Here is a 19565-nt window from a genome sequence, read left to right on the forward strand (position 1 = left end):
GAAGGAAAGGAGGGAAGAAGGGAAGGAAGGGAGGAAGAAGGAAGGAAAGGAAGGATGGAAAAGAGGGAGGAAAGGAAGGATGGAAAAGAGGGAGGGAGGGAGGGAGGGAGGAAGAACAGATGAAGGAAGGAAGGACAGATGAAGGAAGGAAGAAAGGACAGAAGGAGGGAACATTTACCCTAACAGCTGAACTTAGATCTGAGGAAGGAAGGAAGGAAGGAAGGAAGGAAGGACAGAGGAAGGACCCGGGAGGACAACAGGAAGGTTAAAAGAGTCTGTATCTCCTGGTGCACGTTGTCTGTTTAAGGGTTAAATTTAACCCTTCACATGCTGGTCAAATTTATATATAAGCATATTTGAAAATGTGTATAAGCTGCATTTTATTTATATTTTTATATATTTTGAGTCATATTATGAAAAATCCAGCTAACATAAATGTGTTTATGGTGATTTTACAGCTCTTAAATGTAAAAAAATGAGTTAAATTTGACCCTGAACAGAATGTAAAGGTTTAAAAAGAAGACCTAAATGATTAATTGATCATCAAAATTGCTGCTCCTTATTTTAAATCAACTTTTAACCCTCCTGTTGTGCTCCCGGGTCAAATTGACCCTATCTCTTTTGACTGTTCCTTCCTTCCTCCCTTATACCTTCTTTCTTCTCCTTACTTCCTTCCTTCGTTACTTCCTTCGTTCCTCATTTGCTTTTTTCTCACTTCCTTCCTCTTTCCTCCCTTCCTTCCTTCCTTCCTCATTTCCTTCCTTCCTTCCTTCCTTCTTTCCTCCTTTCCTCCCTTCCTTCGTTCCTTCCTCATTTCCTTCTTTCCTCCCTTCCTTCGTTCCTTCCTCATTTCCTTCTTTCCTCCCTTCCTTCGTTCCTTCCTCATTTCCGTCTTTCCTCCCTTCCTTCGTTCATTCCTCATTTCCTTCTTTCCCCACTTCCTTCTTTCCTCATTTCCTTCTTTCCCCACTTCCTTCTTTCCTCTTTCCTCCCTTCCTTCGTTCCTTCCTTCCTCATTTCCTTCCTTCCTTCCTTCCTTCGTTCCTTCCTCATTTTGTTCGTTCGTTCCTTCCTTCCTTCCTTCCTTCCTTCCTTCCTTCCTTCCTTTGTTGACCTGAGCACAACAGGAGGGTTAAATCAAATCACCTCTACTAAAAGTATTTATCATCCATCAAAGTCCTCCAATGTTTATTTATTCTGATTAGTTAATTAACAGATTCATTATTTAGTTCATAAAATGTCATAAAATACTGAAAAATGATATTTCAAAAGTCCAAAACCCCAAAAATATTCAGTTTATAATGAGAAAAGCAGCAAATTCTGACATTTAGTGAACATAAAGTCACTTCTTCTTTATATATCCTGCTACAAAGTTTGTCCAAAGTATAAAAATATCAACATAAATCTGATAAATGTTGATTTCCAGCCTGAACGATAGAAAACATGAAGCTTTAAAAAGGGTCTTAAAGAATTCCTCACTTCCACTGAAGCAGAGAGAGAAAAGAGGAGGAGAGGGTGAGAGGATTAGAGAGAGAGGAGGAGGAGGGGGGGGGGGGGGGGGGAAGAAGAAGAAGAGGAGGAGGAGGAGGAGGAGGAGGGTTGAAGGAGGAGGAGGAGGAGGAGGGTTGAAGGAGGAGGAGGAGGAGGAGGGTTGAAGGAGGAGGAAGAGGAAGAGGAAGAGAGACGGAGAGACAGACAGACAGAGGGCAATGCAGAAGGAAGAGGAGGAGGAGTAAAAAAAAAGAGGGCGGGAAGAAGTAAGGGAAGGAAGGAAGGAAGGAAGGAAGGAAGGAAGGAGGGAGGGAGGAAGGAAGGAAGGACAGAAGGAAGGAAGGAAAAAGGAAAGGAAGGAAGGAAGGAAGGAAGGGGAGGGAGGGAGGGAGGGAGGGAGGAAGGAAGGAAGGAAGGAAGGAAGGAAGGAAGGAAGGAAGGAAGGAAGGAAGGAAGGACAGAAGGAAGGAAGGAAAAAGGAAAGGAAGGAAGGAAGGAAGGAAGGGGAGGGAGGGAGGGAGGGAGGGAGGAAGGAAGGAAGGAAGGAAGGAAGGAAGGAAGGAAGGAAGGAAGGAAGGAAAGAAGGATCAGTCACAACAGACGGGAGGACGACACAAAGGTTAAATCATCCTCTGTATGTGTGTGTCCGTGTGTGTGTCTGTGTGTGTGTCTGTGTGTGTGTGCGTGTGTGTCTCTGTGTGTGTGTGTGTGTGTCTGTGTGTGTGTGTGTGTGTGTGTGTGTGTGTGTGTGTGTCTCTGTGTGTGTGTGTGTGTCCTTCCACAGCACATCAATAACGACCACATCCACGGGGAGAAGAAGGAGTTCGTGTGCCGCTGGGAGGAATGTTCCAGGGAGCAGAAACCCTTCAAAGCTCAGTACATGCTGGTGGTTCACATGCGCCGACACACGGGGGAGAAACCACACAAGTGCACGGTGGGTAACGGGTGGCCCTGCGTGACCCCAAACAACCCCCCCCCACCCTAACCCCTTAACCCCCCCTCAAACCCCCCCTCGGCTCTATAAACACTGGCTACTGTACATGTTTCTGCAGCTTTTTTTTTGTCACAGCTGGATTTCTGTCTTCTTCTCCTCCTCACAGTTTATAACTATTAACCCTCCTTGAGTCAAGGAAGGTTAGGAAGGGAGGGAGGGAGGGAGGGAGGGAGGGAGGCATGATCTTACATTATAACTTTTATATTAAATAAAGCTAATGGAATACTATTGTTCTAAATATTACATTTCATCTGGTTACCATGGAGATCAGGGTTAAAATGTGAAAATAAAAAGGAAGGAAAGGGAAGGAGTAACAGGGAGGGAGGGAGGGAGGAAGGAAAGGAGTAAAGAGGGAAGGAAGGAAGGAAGGAAGGAAGGAAGAAAGGAAGGAAAGGAGGAAGAAGGAAAGAAGGAAGGGAAGGGGAAGGGAGGAAGAAGGAAGGAAAGGAGGGAAGGAAGGAAGGGAGGGTGGAAGGGAGGAAGAATGAAGGAGAGAAGGAAGAAGGAAAGGAGGGAGGAAGGAAGGAAGGAAAGGAGGGAGGGAGGGAGGGAGGGAGGAAGGAAGGAAGGGAGGAAGAAAGGAAGGGACGAAAGGAGGGAGGAAAGAAGGGAAGAAAGGAAGGGAGGAGAGAAGGAAGGAAAGGGAAGAAGGAAGAAAGGAAGGAAGGAAAGGAGGGTGGAAAAGGAAGGAAAGGAGGGAGAAAGGACAGAAGGAATTTTGAATTTTGAGCGCCATCATCTGGTTAAAATGTGTCTCAGCTGTACTTTGCTTGTAGTGATAATAACTTCCTCCTCTCTTCTTCTTCTTCTCTTTCTTCCTCCTCCTCTCTCTCTCTCTGCAGTTTGAAGGCTGCTCGAAGGCATACTCCCGTCTGGAGAATCTCAAAACTCACCTCCGCTCTCACACGGGAGAGAAACCGTACGTCTGTGAGCACGAAGGCTGCAACAAAGCTTTCTCCAACGCTTCGGACCGAGCCAAACACCAGAACCGGACTCACTCCAACGAGGTATATACTTCCTTCCTCCTTCCTTCCTTCTTTCCTTCTCTTCATTCCTCCTTCCTTCCTTCCTTCCTTCCTTCCTTCCTCCTTCCTCCTCCTTCCTCTCTCACAGGTGTGGACGAGTGTTTGTGTGTTCCTCCCTCCCTCCCTACTTCTGTCTTTCTTTCCTTCCTCCCTTTCTTCTTTCCTTCCTCAATCCCCCTTTCTTCCTTCCTTCTGTCCCTCCTTCCTTCCTTCCTCCCTCCTTCTTTCCTCCTTCCTTCCTTCCTTCCTCCCTTCTGTCCGTCCTTCCTCCATCCCCCTTTCTTCCTTCCTTCTCCTTCCTTCCTGTCCTTCCTCCCTTCCTTCTTTCGTCTGTCCTTCTTTCCTTTCTCCCTCTCTCCTTCCTTTCTTCTTTTCTCTGTGCTTTCTTTCCTTCCTTCACTTCCTTCCTTCCCTCCTTCCTCCCTTCATTTTCCTGGCTTCCTCGCTCCCTTTCCTCGCTTCCTTCCTCCCTCCTTTCCTTCCTCTCTCTTTTCCTTCCTCCCTTAATCACTGTTTATCCTCTTCGTTTCCTCTACAGAAGCCGTACGTGTGTAAGATCCCCGGCTGTACGAAGCGCTACACGGACCCCAGCTCTCTCAGGAAGCACGTGAAGACTGTGCACGGCCCCGAAGCTCACGTCACCAAGAAGCAGCGCAGCGACGTGCCGCCCAGACCGCCGGCGCCCCGAGAGAACGGAGAGAACGAGACGGGACACAGAGACAGAATCCAGAGAGAGGACAAGATATCAGACAGCAGCTCCCCTAGAGGAGTGGAGGACTACCTGCACGTCAAATCCATCAAGACGGAAAACTCTGTGGTGAGAGAGAGCTCATATATTAATTCTGTTAACACTCCTGTTGTCCTCAAGGGAAGGAAAGGAAGGAAAGGAAGGAGGGAGGGAGGGAGGGAGGGAGGGAGGAAAGGACGGAGGGAAGGAAGGAAGGAGGGAAAGGAGGAAAGAAGGAAGGAGGGAGGGAGGGAAGGAGTAAGGGAGGAGGGAGAAAGGGAGGAGGGAGGAAGGGAAGGAGGAAGGAGGGAAAATAAGGGGATGAAAGAAAGAAAGAAGGAGGGAGGGAGGAAAGAAGGAAGGAAGGAAGGAAAAGAGGGAGGGAGGGAGGGAAGGAAGGAAGGAAGCAAGGTAGGAAAGAAGGAAGGAAGGTAAGGGGAGAAAGGAAGGAAGGAAAGAAGGAAGGAGGGAAAGAAGGTAAGGGGAGGAAAGAAGGTAAGGGGAGGAAAGAAGGAAAGAAGGAAAAGAAGACAGGAGGGAAAGATGGAATAAAGAGAGGAAGGAAGGAAGGAAGAAAGGGGGATGGAGGGAGGAAGGACAGAAGGAGGAAGGAAATGAGGGAGGAAGAAAGGAGGGAGGAAGGAAGGAGGGAGAAAGAACAGATGAAGGAAGGAGGGAGGGAAGGAAGGAAGGAAGGAAGGAACAGTCGAAACAGACGGGGAGGACGACAGGAAGGTTAAATGACTGCAGTATAAATCTGTACATTTCTCTTTACTAACAGCTACTGCTACATTAACAGCAGCATTAACAGCATGCCTCTTTATCCTAACCTCTGCTTGCTTCTCTTCATTTCTCTTCCTTTTTCCGACTCTCCTCACGGACAGACGTTACTAAGGTGAGCTAAGCTACGGATTATTACGCCATCTTTCACCTTTTCATGCCATCTTTCACCATATTTTTGCTGGTTTGAACCTTTAATTTTGGATATTCTGTGCCATTTTTTTTGCCATTTTATATAAAGATGGAAGGAAAGAGGGAAGAGAAGTAAGGGAGGAAAAGAAGTAAGAGAAAATACAGGAAGGTAAGAATGGAGGAAGGAAGGAAGGAAGGAAATACAAAAAGAAAGAAAGAAAGGACAAAAGAAAAGAAAGAATGAAAGACAAGATGGTAGGGAGGAAGGAAAGAAGGACAAAAGGAAGGAAAAAAGGAAGGAAAGATGGAAGGAAAGAAGGAAGGAAGGAAGGAAGGAAGGAAGGAAGGAAAAGAAGGAAGACAAGACAGGAAGGAAAGATGGGAGGGAGGAAGGACGGAAAGACAAGATGGTAGGAAGGAAGGAAAAGAAGGACAAAAGGAAGGAAAAAAGGAAGGAAAGATGGGAGGAAAGAAGGAAGGGAGGAAGGAAGGAAAGAAGGAATGAAGGAAGGAAGGAAAAGAAGGAAGACAAGACAGGAAGGAAAGAATGGAGGAAAGAAGGAAGGAAGGAAGAAAGGAAGGCAGGAAAGATGGTAGGAAGGAAGGAAAGAAGGACAAAAGGAAGGAAAAGAAGGAAGACAAGGAGAGAAGGAATGAAAGACAAGATGGTAAGAAGGAAGGAAAAGAAGGAAGACAAGACAGGAAGGAAAGATGGGAGGGAGGAAGGACGGAAAGACAAGATGGTAGGAAGGAAGGAAAAGAAGTAAGAGGAGACAGGAAGGAAAGAATGGAGGAAAGAAGGAAGGAAGGAAGGAAGGAAGGCAGGAAAGATGGTAGGAAGGAAGGAAAGAAGGACAAAAGGAAGGAAAAGAAGGAAGACAAGGAGAGAAGGAATGAAAGACAAGATGGTAAGAAGGAAGGAAAAGAAGGAAGACAAGACAGGAAGGAAAGATGGAAGGAAGGAAGGAAGGAAGGACAAATGGAAGGAAAAGAAGGAAGACAAGACAGGAAGGAAGGAAGGGAGGGAGGGAGGAAGGAAGGAAGGAAGGAAGGAAGGAAGGACACATGGAAGGAAAAGAAGGAAGACAAGACTGGAAGGAAGGAAGGAAGGAAGGACATTTTTGCCATTTTACATAAAGATGGAAGGAAAGAGGGAAGAGATGTAAGGGAGGAAAAGTAGTAAGAGAAAACACAGGAAGGAAAGAAGGAAGGAAGGAGACAAGAAAGAGAAAGGAGAGAAGGAATGAAAGACAAGATGGTAAGAAGGAAGGAAAAGAAGTAAGAGAAGACAGGAAGGAAGGAAGGAAGGAATGAAAGACAAGATGGTAGGGAGGAAGGGAAGAAGGACAAATGGAAAGAAAAGAAGGAAGACAAGACAGGAAGGAAAGATGGTAGGAAGGAAGGAAATGAGGTCTGTACTACGAAGTTGGATTTTCTCTTATCGAGGTAACTTCAGGGTTAACCCTGGGTTTTCCGTCCTACGACGCTGGTTCACTTCTTACCGGGGTAAATCACCATGGTAACTGATGCTGAACGGCTAATGTTCTGGATAAGAGATCAACGAGTATAAAAGCACCACCACATATTAAACTAACTTAATAGGGCCGTTTCCACCGCAGGAACTTCGGGGTAATTTTACGGGGCCGTGGTCGTTGGTTCGTGTCTCCACCGCAGGAACCGCCTCCAAAGGACAGGGTTCCTGAACTTTTACAGGGGCTAAGCGAGTCCCTGCCTCGGAGTAGGTACTCAGAACGGCCTCGAAAAACTCTTGGGTGCTGATTGGAACTTCCTCTCACTCGGCTCTCTCAGTGGAGACACAGCGGTGGACAGGGCCGAGTGAGAGGAAGGTTCCTGTAAAGTTCCTGTCCCTCTAATAGTTCCAGGAACTTCTTCAGTGGAAACGGCCCTTATGTCTCTATGAGAGGAAGGGCACTGAGGAAGCGCTCTGCCCCAAACGTCTGTGCCGTAATAAAGTGACATTGTGTGATCAGAGTGTCCGTTTATATTGTCTGATATATTAATATTGTATGATCTCATGAATTTACACATTAACAGAGTCGGCAATTTTCTGCCAGCACTCCTTCCTGGCTTTTGCTGCAGCAACAGAGTTGCTTTTGGCCTGGATGATGTTTGAATTCTTCATATTTATGAATAAAAATTGTCTGCTCCTCCATGGTAAAGGGTAAAGTAGCTCTGTAGGGTTTCTGCATGTTTGTGATTGGTCAGACGCTGCAGACTCCTCCCCTTTATGTGAGCGCGCAGAGATCCAGATTGGAAAACCCTGGGTTCAATTACCGAGTTGATAACCAGCTTCGTAGTACCGCTTATCAGGATTGTGAATGTCTGGGTAAATCAACCCAGGTAACGGAGAGATATCCTGGGTATGTAAATCCAGCTTCGTAGTACAGGCCTCAGGAGGCTACTATGTAAAACCAAGCATGTGCTGCTGGTACACAAATGGACAATTACTCTTCACAAAGAAATGAACCAAAAAAAAAAAAAAAAAAATTCAAGGCACGCTCCTTCATTCAAGCAAGAAAAGTTCAAAAGCCTTTCTTATTCTTGCCAAATGATTAAAAACAAGAAAACAGGAGGAAAAAAAAAAGAAAAAAGAAAAGCAGGTGTTTCATTGAAGCAGTGCGCCTTTGTTTTTGGTGGGATTAATTTCCTTTCTTGTGTTTTACAACATGAGAAAATTATCATCAGACCAAACAGACACCTTCTCTCAGGGAAACCACAGGAGTGATTAGGGAAGGAAGAAAGGAAGGAAGGAAGGAAGGATCAGACCAAACAGACACCTTCTCTCAGGGGAACCACAGGAGTGATTAGGAGCGAACAGACTGCTTTGCATACAATAAATTCAAATTCAAGGAAGGAAGGAAGGATGGAAGGATGGAAGGAGCAAAGAAAGAGGGAAGAAGGAAGGAAGAAAAGAAAGGAGGAAGGAGGGAGGAAGGGAAGGAAGGAAGGAGGCAGTTTAAAGCTACCGTGGAGGCAGCAGAGTGGATAGAAGGAGAGAAGGAAGGGAGGGAGGAAGGGAAGGAAGGAAGGAGGCAGTTTAAAGCTACCGTGGAGGCAGCAGAGTGGATAGAAGGAGAGAAGGAAGGGAGGGAGGAAGGGAAGGAAGGAAGGAGGCAGTTTAAAGCTACCGTGGAGGCAGCAGAGTGGATAGAAGGAGAGAAGGAAGGGAGGGAGGAAGGGAAGGAAGGAAGGAGGCAGTTTAAAGCTACCGTGGAGGCAGCAGAGTGGATAGAAGGAGAGAAGGAAGGGAGGGAGGAAGGGAAGGAAGGAAGGAGGCAGTTTAAAGCTACCGTGGAGGCAGCAGAGTGGATAGAAGGAGAGAAGGAAGGGAGGGAGGAAGGGAAGGAAGGAAGGAGGCAGTTTAAAGCTACCGTGGAGGCAGCAGAGTGGATAGAAGGAGAGAAGGAAGGGAGGGAGGAAGGGAAGGAAGGAAGGAGGCAGTTTAAAGCTACCGTGGAGGCAGCAGAGTGGATAGAAGGAGAGAAGGAAGGGAGGGAGGAAGGGAAGGAAGGAAGGAGGCAGTTTAAAGCTACCGTGGAGGCAGCAGAGTGGATAGAAGGAGAGAAGGAAGGGAGGGAGGGAGGGAAGGAAGGAAGGAGGCAGTTTAAAGCTACCGTGGAGGCAGCAGAGTGCATAGAAGGAGAGAAGGAAGGGAGGAAGGAAGGGAAGGAAGGAAGGAAGCAGTTTAAAGCTACCGTGGAGGCAGCAGAGTGGATAGAAGGAGAGAAGGAAGGGAGGGAGGAAGGGAAGGAAGGAAGGAGGCAGTTTAAAGCTACCGTGGAGGCAGCAGAGTGGATAGAAGGAGAGAAGGAAGGGAGGGAGGAAGGGAAGGAAGGAAGGGGGCAGTTTAAAGCTACCGTGGAGGCAGCAGAGTGGATAGAAGGAGAGAAGGAAGGGAGGAAGGAAGGGAAGGAAGGAAGGAAGCAGTTTAAAGCTACCGTGGAGGCAGCAGAGTGGATAGAAGGAGAGAAGGAAGGGAGGGAGGAAGGGAAGGAAGGAAGGAGGCAGTTTAAAGCTACCGTGGAGGCAGCAGAGTGGATAGAAGGAGAGAAGGAAGGGAGGGAGGAAGGGAAGGAAGGAAGGAGGCAGTTTAAAGCTACCGTGGAGGCAGCAGAGTGGATAGAAGGAGAGAAGGAAGGGAGGGAGGAAGGGAAGGAAGGAAGGAGGCAGTTTAAAGCTACCGTGGAGGCAGCAGAGTGGATAGAAGGAGAGAAGGAAGGGAGGGAGGAAGGGAAGGAAGGAAGGAGGCAGTTTAAAGCTACCGTGGAGGCAGCAGAGTGGATAGAAGGAGAGAAGGAAGGGAGGGAGGAAGGGAAGGACGGAAGGAGGCAGTTTAAAGCTACCGTGGAGGCAGCAGAGTGGATAGAAGGAGAGAAGGAAGGGAGGGAGGAAGGGAAGGAAGGAAGGAGGCAGTTTAAAGCTACCGTGGAGGCAGCAGAGTGGATAGAAGGAGAGAAGGAAGGGAGGGAGGAAGGGAAGGAAGGAAGGAAGCAGTTTAAAGCTACCGTGGAGGCAGCAGAGTGAATAGAAGGAGAGAAGGAAGGGAGGAAGGAAGGGAAGGAAGGAAGGAGGCAGTTTGAAGCTACCGTGGAGGCAGCAGAGTGGATAGAAGGAGAGAAGGAAGGGAGGAAGGAAGGGAAGGAAGGAAGGAAGCAGTTTAAAGCTACCGTGGAGGCAGCAGAGTGGATAGAAGGAGAGAAGGAAGGGAGGGAGGAAGGGAAGGAAGGAAGGAGGCAGTTTAAAGCTACCGTGGAGGCAGCAGAGTGGATAGAAGGAGAGAAGGAAGGGAGGGAGGAAGGGAAGGAAGGAAGGAAGCAGTTTAAAGCTACCGTGGAGGCAGCAGAGTGGATAGAAGGAGAGAAGGAAGGGAGGAAGGAAGGGAGGAAGGGAAGGAAGGAAGGAGGCAGTTTAAAGCTACCGTGGAGGCAGCAGAGTGGATAGAAGGAGAGAAGGAAGGGAGGAAGGAAGGGAAGGAAGGAAGGAGGCAGTTTAAAGCTACCGTGGAGGCAGCAGAGTGGATAGAAGGAGAGAAGGAAGGGAGGGAGGAAGGGAAGGAAGGAAGGAGGCAGTTTAAAGCTACCGTGGAGGCAGCAGAGTGGATAGAAGGAGAGAAGGAAGGGAGGAAGGAAGGGAAGGAAGGAAGGAGGCAGTTTAAAGCTACCGTGGAGGCAGCAGAGTGGATAGAAGGAGAGAAGGAAGGGAGGGAGGAAGGGAAGGAAGGAAGGAGGCAGTTTAAAGCTACCGTGGAGGCAGCAGAGTGGATAGAAGGAGAGAAGGAAGGGAGGGAGGAAGGGAAGGAAGGAAGGAGGCAGTTTAAAGCTACCGTGGAGGCAGCAGAGTGGATAGAAGGAGAGAAGGAAGGGAGGGAGGAAGGGAAGGAAGGAAGGAGGCAGTTTAAAGCTACCGTGGAGGCAGCAGAGTGGATAGAAGGAGAGAAGGAAGGGAGGGAGGAAGGGAAGGAAGGAAGGAGGCAGTTTGAAGCTACCGTGGAGGCAGCAGAGTGGATAGAAGGAGAGAAGGAAGGAGGAAGGAAGGGAAGGAAGGAAGGAGGCAGTTTAAAGCTACCGTGGAGGCAGCAGAGTGGATAGAAGGAGAGAAGGAAGGGAGGGAGGAAGGGAAGGAAGGAAGGAGGCAGTTTAAAGCTACCGTGGAGGCAGCAGAGTGGATATCAAACAGCCGTCAGAGAGCCTGAACCTGATAAAAGACACTCCAGGATTAATATTCAAACACTGGGAATTGGTTTCGGAGCTGTGTGCAAACAGAGCCGACTATCAAGCTGTGATCAAGACGGCTTTTTAACACTGAATATATTAGAGAGAGTGTGAGAGGATCCGGAGGCCGAGTCACACAGAGAGAGAGAGAGAGAGAGAGAGAGAGAGAGAGAGAGATGCAGAAACATTATTGTCCTAGTAGAAGACTGTTAGACTATGCGTAACAAACCAGCAAATTAAAAGGAAGGAAGGCAGGAAGGAAGGAAGAAAGGAAGGAAGGAAGGAAGGTAGGAGGGAAGGTGGACAGAAGGACAGAAGAAGAAAGAGAGGAAGGTAGGGGGGAGGAAGGACAGAAGGAAGGAAGAAAGGGAGATGGAGGAAGGGAAGAAAGAGAGAAGGAGAGAGGAAGCGCAGAAGGAAGGAAGGAATGAAGGAAGGAAGGAAGGAAGGAACAGTCATAACAGATGGGTCAATTTGACCCGGGAGGACGATCCCTCCCTCCTTCTCTCTTTCTTCCTTCCTTCTGTCCTTCCTTCCTCCCTCCCTCCTTCTCTCTTCCTTCCTTCCTTCCTTCTGTCCTCCCTCCCTCATTCTCTCTTCCTTCCTTCTTCCTTCCTTCCTTCCTCCCTCCCTCCTTCTCTCTTTCTTTCCTTCCTCTCTCTTTCCTCCCTTTCTTCTTTCCTTCCTCTATCCCCCTTTCTTCCTTCCTTCTGTCCTTCCTTCCTTCCTCCTTCCCTCCTTCTTTCCTCCTTCCTTCCTTCCTCCCTTGCTTCCTTCTGTCTGTGCTTCCTCCTCCTCTCTTTCTTTCCTTCCTCTCTCTTTCCTCCCTTCCTTCCTTCCAGCTTTCCTCTGTCCTTCTTTCCTTTCTCCCTCTCTCCTTCCTTTCTTCTTTTCTCCTCCCTTCCTTTCCTTCCTTACCTTCCTTCCTCCCTTCTTAGACAATGTGTAACAAACTGAGCTGCCTGATATCAATCTTTTAAAACCAGCAAATTAAAAGTTTTGAGTCGAGTCAGGTGATTAAAAAGCCTGCGAGTCTATTTACTGAAACATGAAACTGTGACAAGAAACGTTTCATACCTACAGAACTGTTCACGCAGCCGCTGCAGGAAAGACAACGTGATCACATCTCGTGATGATTGGCCCGGCGCTCTGGCTCGGGCTCCAGCAGCCTTTCATCCTGCCCATTTCTAATTCACAGACAGACTAAGACAGCCTGTAATCTGTGGTGCACCCCCACCTCTTAACCCCCATCCCAAAAAAACACTCATTATTTACAATTAAGCTGGGGGAGGATAAAAGACTCAATGATTCACTGTTCTTCATGCCATGTTTAACCACTGTGTAAGGAAGAATGTAAGGAAGAAAGGAAGGAAGGAAAGATGGAAGGAAGAAAGGAAGGAAAGACAGAAAGAAGGAAAGATGGAAGGAAGAAAAGAAGGAAGGAAAGATGGAAGGAAGAAAGGAAGGAAAGACAGATTCACTGTTCTTCATGCCATGTTAACCACTGTTCCACTTTTGTTCTGGTAAAAAGAAAAACAGTTTTCAGGACAAAAAGTCGCTGCTCTCCTACTTCTCTCATGCTCTTTTTTTTCTTTCTTCATCTTCTCTCCATCCACCGTCTTTCTTTCTAGATGTATCAGTCCAGCCCTGGCGGTCAGTCATCATGTAGCAGCGAACCATCACCACTTGGCAGTACCACCAACAATGACAGTGGAGTAGAAATGGCGGCGCACAGCGGGGGAAGCCTGGGGGACCTCAGCACCTTGGACGAACTGCCCTTCGTGGAGTCCTTTGGTTTCGACGATTCCCACGGTGGGGTCGCGGCGGCGATGGGCCTCCACTTTCGGAAGCAGCTCAGCACCTGCCAGCACCTGGAGCATCTGAAGAAGGAGAAGCTGAAGACAGTGAGGGACTCGTGTCGATGGGCCGCCAACCCAACACCGCTGGCCGCCGGCACCAAGCTGCCACCCATACCAGCAACCGGTGAGTCCTTCAGAAGCTCCACTGATCGATTTTACAGATAAAGGTGGAGACTAGTTGCTAGATCAGGGGTGTCAAACTCATCTTCATTCAAGGGCCACATACAGCCTAATTTGATCTTATGTGGGCCGGATCCTTAAAAAAAATAAAGGAAGGAAGGAAAGATGGAAGGAAGAAAGGAAGGAAAGACAGATGGAAGGAAGGAAGGAAGGAAGGAAGGAAGAGAAGAGAAGACAGGAAAGAAAGAAATAAAGAAAGGAAGGAAAGATGGAAGAACGGAAGGAAAGAAGGAAGGAAGAAAGTGAGGAAGGAAGGAAAGATGGAAGGAAAGAAAGACAGATGGATGGAAGGAAGGAAGGAAGGAAGGAAGACAGGACAGGAAGAGAAGACATGACAGGACAGGTAGGAAAGATGGAAGGAAGAAAGGGAGGAAGAGACGACAGGAAGCAAAGCGGGCCGGATTTGACTCCTCGACGGGCCGGTTCTGGCCCACGGGCTGCATGTTTGACACCCCTGTGCTAGATGATCCTCTTCCTTCACCAGCTAAAGAGACTGATTTGGGGTTGGTAGAGTCGAAACTGGAGCTAAAAGAAGATTATTACCCTTTAAAAAGTTTTCTAGAGCAACAGCATTCATTTAGAGTCGTGTTTTTGTCCACCTACTGGACTTAAGGCCAATATTCACTCTACTTTTAACTCTACTTTGGTCTCCACCAATTCCTGAGGAAAATATATTTCTCTTCAACTTCTAAATGTTTCACTTTCTTCACCTGAAAGTCACTAACTTTGTCTATCAGTTGTTCGGTGCTGGGGAGGTCATGTACAGAGGGCTTATTAGAGAAGGAAACTGTGTCCTAAAAGAGGCTAAAAGACTGTAGAGTTGTACGATTGGTGAGAATCCAACAGAAGTGTCCAACATTTTTTATCTATTTGTCCTCAGGGTCCCTCCTGGAAAGTCCAAGTATGGGTGGTGGTCCTGTGTCCTTCCCTGGTTCCGGCTTTGGTGATCTGAGCTCCGGTAAAATGACTCTGCTGGGAAGTCTTTCAGAGCGCCGCGACAGCACCTCCAGCACCCTGAGCTCAGTTTACACCCTCAGCCGCCGTTCCTCGGGCATCTCCCCCTGCTACTCAAGCCGGCGCTCCAGTCAGGCCTCGCAGTTCGGCGCTAACCGCCCAAGCAACATCAGCTCCGCCGACTCCTACGACCCCATCTCTGCCGACATCTCGCGACGCTCCAGCCAGACCAGTCAGTGCGGGGGAAGCAGCGGAGGATCAGGAAGGTACGGAGGAGAGAGCCTAACTGGCATCCTTAGCCTGACCCCTGCCCAGCACTACCGCCTCAAAGCTAAATACGCTGCTGCCACTGGGGGCACCCCACCTACCCCTCTCCCAAATATAGACAAGATGAAGTCTCACCAGACGTACGGAGACTTCCAGGAATCCCCCACGTCAACCAATGGGCTGTCCTCCAGGCAGTACAGCAGCTACACCACACGGAGCTTGATGCCCCATGAGGTCCCGTCAAACATCCCCCGCCGAGCCAGTGACCCTGTGAGACGGGGGGCTCTAGATCCTCACAGCCAGCCGCAGATGCAACGCTACAGCAGCATGGGAACGCTGAGCGGAGCGGCGCAGCCCCGTCCGCCTCCTGCAGCAGATCGGCAGCATCTATCTCATCAAACCTTCCTGCGATCAGATGGCAGTCTCCTCCGCTACCCTTGCAGCCTGCGACCGCCAAGCATTACGGAGAACGTCGCCATGGAGACGATGACAAATGACATACCAGAGGAAGACGTGATGCTGCCGGGTGACGCGGTGCAGCGCCTCAAAACTGAGAACGGAGACGCGACAAACAGAGTGTCGACACATCAAGATTTCCAAGGAAACCCTCTCCAGCAGCAGGCGTACTATCAGAGAAGGATGGCCGTCGTCGATACCAACATGAACCCGCCGACTCTTTTAGCCACTTCCCGCCTGAGTCCAGGGCAGCAGCAACAGACGTGTCCATCTTCCCCAAGGGGCAGTAAGGCCAACGTATCCGTTCAGTGGAACAAAAGCTCTTTGGGACCTCTGGACGTCTCCCAGCACCCCTCCAAACTGCAGGTCGGTGGAAACCTGGCGCTCCTCCAGCAGAACCAGAACTTTGGATCTTTCCAGAACAATCTCAGCTCGAACCAGCAGATGATTCAAAACCTGCAGAGATACAAACAGCCAAACGCTGAACCAGGAGCAAACTGTCTCCAGCAGCAGAGATTTCAGCAGTCGTCAAATCTCAACGAAGCAATTAGCTCTCAGTACATGTTGAAGCAAGGCATCGGACCCTACGATAAAAACGGTAACACCACTTATCCAACGGTGGTCAACGGGGGCCTGCTAACCTGCAAACAGGAGCCAGTCGACATGCACTTTGCTGATGCTGGATTTCAGTCTGTGCAAGTCAAAATCGAGGACTGCGAAGAATCAATCCTGATTTCAGATCAGCAGAACTGTAAAATTCCCTCCCAGAGTCCTTTGCAAGCTGGGAATCAGAGCCATCTCCAGCCAAGGCCTCCTGCACAACCTAAATCTTTAAACAGGCACCTTCCAAGGCCAAAGATTCCCCAGCAAACAAGGCACAACCCAGATGCTACTCCCAACATACCCAATAGTGGAGTTATTGGATTTCATTGTGGCGACAGCTCTGACGACAACGCTCTGTACTACACGGGGCAGATCCAAGTATTCGAGTCCAATGGAAACTTGGACCATCGTGTGGTGGATGTACCTCCGTTTGAAAATGATGCAACAGCTTCCAGTTCAGGCACCAGCCAGACGGCCAGGACCACAGACTCTAACGCAGTGCTGGAGCAGGCACAGATAGACTTTGACAGCATGCTGGATGACGGGGATCACTCCAGCCTCATGTCAGGCACTCTGAGTCCAGGTCTGCTCCAGAGCTTGTCCCGGAGTTCGTCCCGCCTGACGACACCCAGGAACTCGGTCACGTTGCCGTCGGTGCCGGCGGGGACGGGGAACATGGCGATCGGAGACATGAGCTCCTTGCTGTCGGCTCTGGCAGAAGAGAGCAAGTTCCTCAACCTGATGTCTTAGCCACATGTTGCAGCAAACGGTTTCCTCTGACAGGAACATATCTGCAGAAGTTTTGAACTCCTGATCGGCAATAAACATTTAACCACAGACTTCAAATGAAAGTGATTTAAAGAACCAGATGTGATTGTGTGCCAAAAAGCCTCTGCAGTGTTCGACTCATGTTTTCTTGTACAGTCTCATTGTGAATTATTTAAAATGGCAGTTTTCTATCTTTTTGAAAAGCCATATATTTTGGGGTTTTTTTTGCCTTAGGTCAGGGGTGTCAAACATGCGGCCCGTGGACCAGATCCGGCCCGCCGAGGGGTCCGCCCCGGCCCACTTCCTGTCTTCTTTTCCTCCCTTCTTTTGATTCTTTGTTACTTAATTCCTTCCTTCCTTCTCCTCTTTCTTTTCCTTCCTTCCTTCCATTTTTCCTTTCATCCTTCCTTCCTCACTCCTTGACTCCTTCCTCCCTCCCTTCCTTCACTCCTTCCTTCCATCTTTCCTTTCTGTCTTCTTTCCTTCCTTCCTTCCTTCCACCTGTCCTATCTTCCTGTCTTCTTTTCCTTCCTTCCTTCCTTCCTTCCTTGCTGTCTTCTCGTCCTTCTCCTCCTTCTTTTCCTTCCTTCCTTCACTCCTTGACTCCTTCCTCCCTTCCTTCCTTCCTTCCTTCCTTCCTTCCATCTTTTTAATGATTCGGCCCACATCAGATCAAATTGTACTGTATGTGGCCCTTGAATGAAAATTAGTTTGACACCTCTGCCTTAGGTAGTAAATACGATGTGAACAACAGAATGATTTCAGTTGTTGTACAGGTCTGCAGTAAGATCGGTTTACTAAGTGCCTGGCTCAGCCACAACGTATGCATGACGTGCATATGATTCAATTTAAAATGTGTAAATTAGGGCTGTCAGCGTTAATGCGTTAATAGCGATTAGATTAATGCAATCCATAACGCGTTTTTTTTTTTAAATTGCATTTTAATGTAGCAAGCCTTTTTGTCCCTTCTACTCCCCCGTAGACGGCTCCTCTAGCTGTAGCGCTATGCTTTGAAGTGGCCTCCTGCAGTAAACCTACCGCGCTGATGGAAAGTAAGAGAGCTACTGGACTTTTGAACGGCTTGTTTAACTTTAAAACACTTCCAGACGCTTCAGTTGACAAGTCAAAAGTAAAATGCAACCTGTGTCAAACGGAGTTTAACTACCACCGGAGTACGTGGAGTTTGAGTTAGCACCTCCACGCTAAACACCCAGGTGCAGCCAAGCCAGCCTCAGCTCCACCAAAGGACCATTTTGGAGTGTGGGAGTCGCAGCAGAGCCGTGATTGATTCCCAGTTAAGACACTCTGGTAAGAAATGCTTTACATTATGGGCTTAAAACTGCCTTCAAATGGAAAATAACAGGATTTTAAACACGCAATTCAAAACGCCATTAATCACGATTAACTATGGAAATTCTGCGATTAATCTCGATTAAAAAAATTAATCGTTTGACAGCCCTAGTGTAAATGCAACCAGGTAATGACTTCATACCTACATGTTTGGGATGCACCATCATCACCGACTTGCTTTGGAAAGTTTTACACTGTAAAGAACTTGAGCTCAACTTTTATTCTGCTAGAGGAGAAACCACCATCATCATCATCATCATCATCATCATCACAGCATTTCAAGTTTACAGTCACCGTCCTCAGCCAGCCGTTTATTTGATTTTTGATTTGCATTTGCTGCTGAGATTAACTGTGACATCCAGCGTCGGACATCAGAGACTCCGCAGAGAGACGTCAGCGAGCGGCTCTGAATATATGGAACATGGAGACGGAGAATCAAGCTTCCTGTTTGTTCGTCTTTTCTTTTGTACATTGTTGCACCAGTGAGTTGTTGCTGGTTGTATGTAAATATCATTTGTACATTTTTAAGAAATACAATATTGACAATGATTTTTTTTTTTTTAAAGAAATGTGGTTTGTGTTGTTCTTCATACAGTTATTCTCCGTCCGCCACAGCTATGATTTAGGTTTGGTTCGATATTACTTTAACCCTCCTGTTGTCCTTGAGCCAAGGGAGGAAGGAAGGAAGGGAGGAAGGGAGGAAGAAGGAAGAAGGAAGGTTAGGAAATGACTGTGTGTGTTTTTGGACACCTGCCAGTTTAACCCTCGTGTCGTCCTCCCGAGTAAAATTGACCCTGTCTCTTTTGACTGTTCCTTCCTTCCTTCTTCCCTTCCTCCCCTCTTTCTTTACTCCCTCCTCCTTCCATCCTCCCTCTCTTCCTTTCTCCCCCCCACCTCCCTCCCTCCTTCCCTCCCTCCTTACTCCCTTCTTTCCTTCCCCGCCCCTCCCTTCCTCCTTACTCCCTTCTTTCCTTCCTTCCTTCCTCCTTTCCTCCCTCCCTCCTTACTCCCTTCTTTCCTTCCTTCCTTCCTCCTTTCCTCCCTCCCTCCTTACTCCCTTCTTTCCTTCCTTCCTTCCTTCCTTCCTCTTTTCGGCCTTACTCTCTTCCTTCCTTCCTCCCTCCCTCCCTCCCTCTCTTCCTTCCTTCCACCCTCCCTCCCTCTCTTCCTTCCTTCCTTCCTTCCTCCTTTCCTCCCTCCCTCCTTACTCCTTTCTTTCCTTCCTTCCTTCTCTCCTAAATTCCTTCCTCCTTTCCTCCCTCCCTCCTTACTCTCTTCATTCCTTCCTTCCTTCCTTCCCCCCTCCCTCCCTCTCTCTCTTCCTTCCTTCCTTCTTCCTTTCCTCCCTCCCTCTCTCCCTCCCTTCCTCCCTCCTTACTCCTTCCTTCCTTCCTTCCTAAAGTACTTCCTCTTTTCGTCTTTACTCTCTTCCTTCCTTCGCCCCCTCCCTCTCCCTCCCTCTCTCCCTTCCTTCCTTCCTTTCCTCCCTCCCTCCTTACTCCTTCCTTCCTTCCTTCCTTCCTTCCTTCTCTCCTAAATTCCTTCCTCTTGTCGTCCTTACTCTCTTCCTTCCTTGCTTGCTCCTTTCCTCCCTCCCTCCTTACTCCTTTCTTTCTTTTCCTTCCTTCCTTCTCTCCTAAATTCCTTCCTCCTTTCCTCCCTCCCTCCTTACTCTCTTCCTTCCTTCCTTCTGTCCCCCCTCCCTCTCTCCCTCTCTCCCTCCTGTCCTTCCTGAGGAGTTAAAATGCTGAGAACTTTTCCTCAAAGTAACGTCTTAATACCTAAAATTAAAACAAAGACATCCGTGCTCTCATGCAATTAAACATGTGCTGTCATCTCCCGCTCCTTGTTGCACGGGAGTAAACATTATTATTCATCAGTCCGTCCCTTGATCGCCTCCTGTAGAAGAAGGAGCGTCCATCCTTTTTAATAATTCAACAATCCTTCCATCCTTCCTTCCTTCCTCCCTCCCTCCCTCCTTTCCTTCCTTCCTTCCTTCCTTTCTTTCCTTCCTCTTTTCATCCTTACTCTCTTCCTTCCTTCGCCGCCTCCCTCTCCCTCCCTCCCTCTCTCTCCCTTCCTTCCTTCCCTCCCTCCTTACACCTTTCTTTCCTTCCTTCCTTCCTTCTCTCCCAAATTCCTTCCTCCTTTCCTCCCTCCCTCCTTACTCCTTCTTTCCTTCTCTCCTAAATTCCTTCCTCTTGTCGTCCTTACTCTCTTCCTTCCTTGCTTCCTCCTTTCCTCCCT

The 19565-nt window shown here is 48.4% G+C and overlaps 1 protein-coding gene across 1 annotated transcript in view; it reads left to right on the forward strand.

The window, feature by feature from the left end:
• Nucleotides 1-15950, forward strand: part of LOC128354604 (zinc finger protein GLI2-like) — an 18931-nt gene extending 2981 nt beyond the window's left edge. The window contains exons 2-6 of the mRNA XM_053314828.1: nucleotides 2276-2425; nucleotides 3328-3492; nucleotides 4049-4327; nucleotides 12513-12864; nucleotides 13801-15950. Of these exons, the coding sequence (XP_053170803.1) occupies nucleotides 2276-2425; nucleotides 3328-3492; nucleotides 4049-4327; nucleotides 12513-12864; nucleotides 13801-15950 (3096 nt within the window). The remainder of the gene's footprint in view (nucleotides 1-2275; nucleotides 2426-3327; nucleotides 3493-4048; nucleotides 4328-12512; nucleotides 12865-13800) is intronic.
• The last annotated feature ends 3615 nt before the right edge of the window (nucleotides 15951-19565 follow it).

The sequence above is a fragment of the Scomber japonicus genome, chromosome 24 (genome assembly GCF_027409825.1).
Source record: "Scomber japonicus isolate fScoJap1 chromosome 24, fScoJap1.pri, whole genome shotgun sequence".
Taxonomy (NCBI): Eukaryota; Metazoa; Chordata; class Actinopteri; order Scombriformes; family Scombridae; genus Scomber; species Scomber japonicus.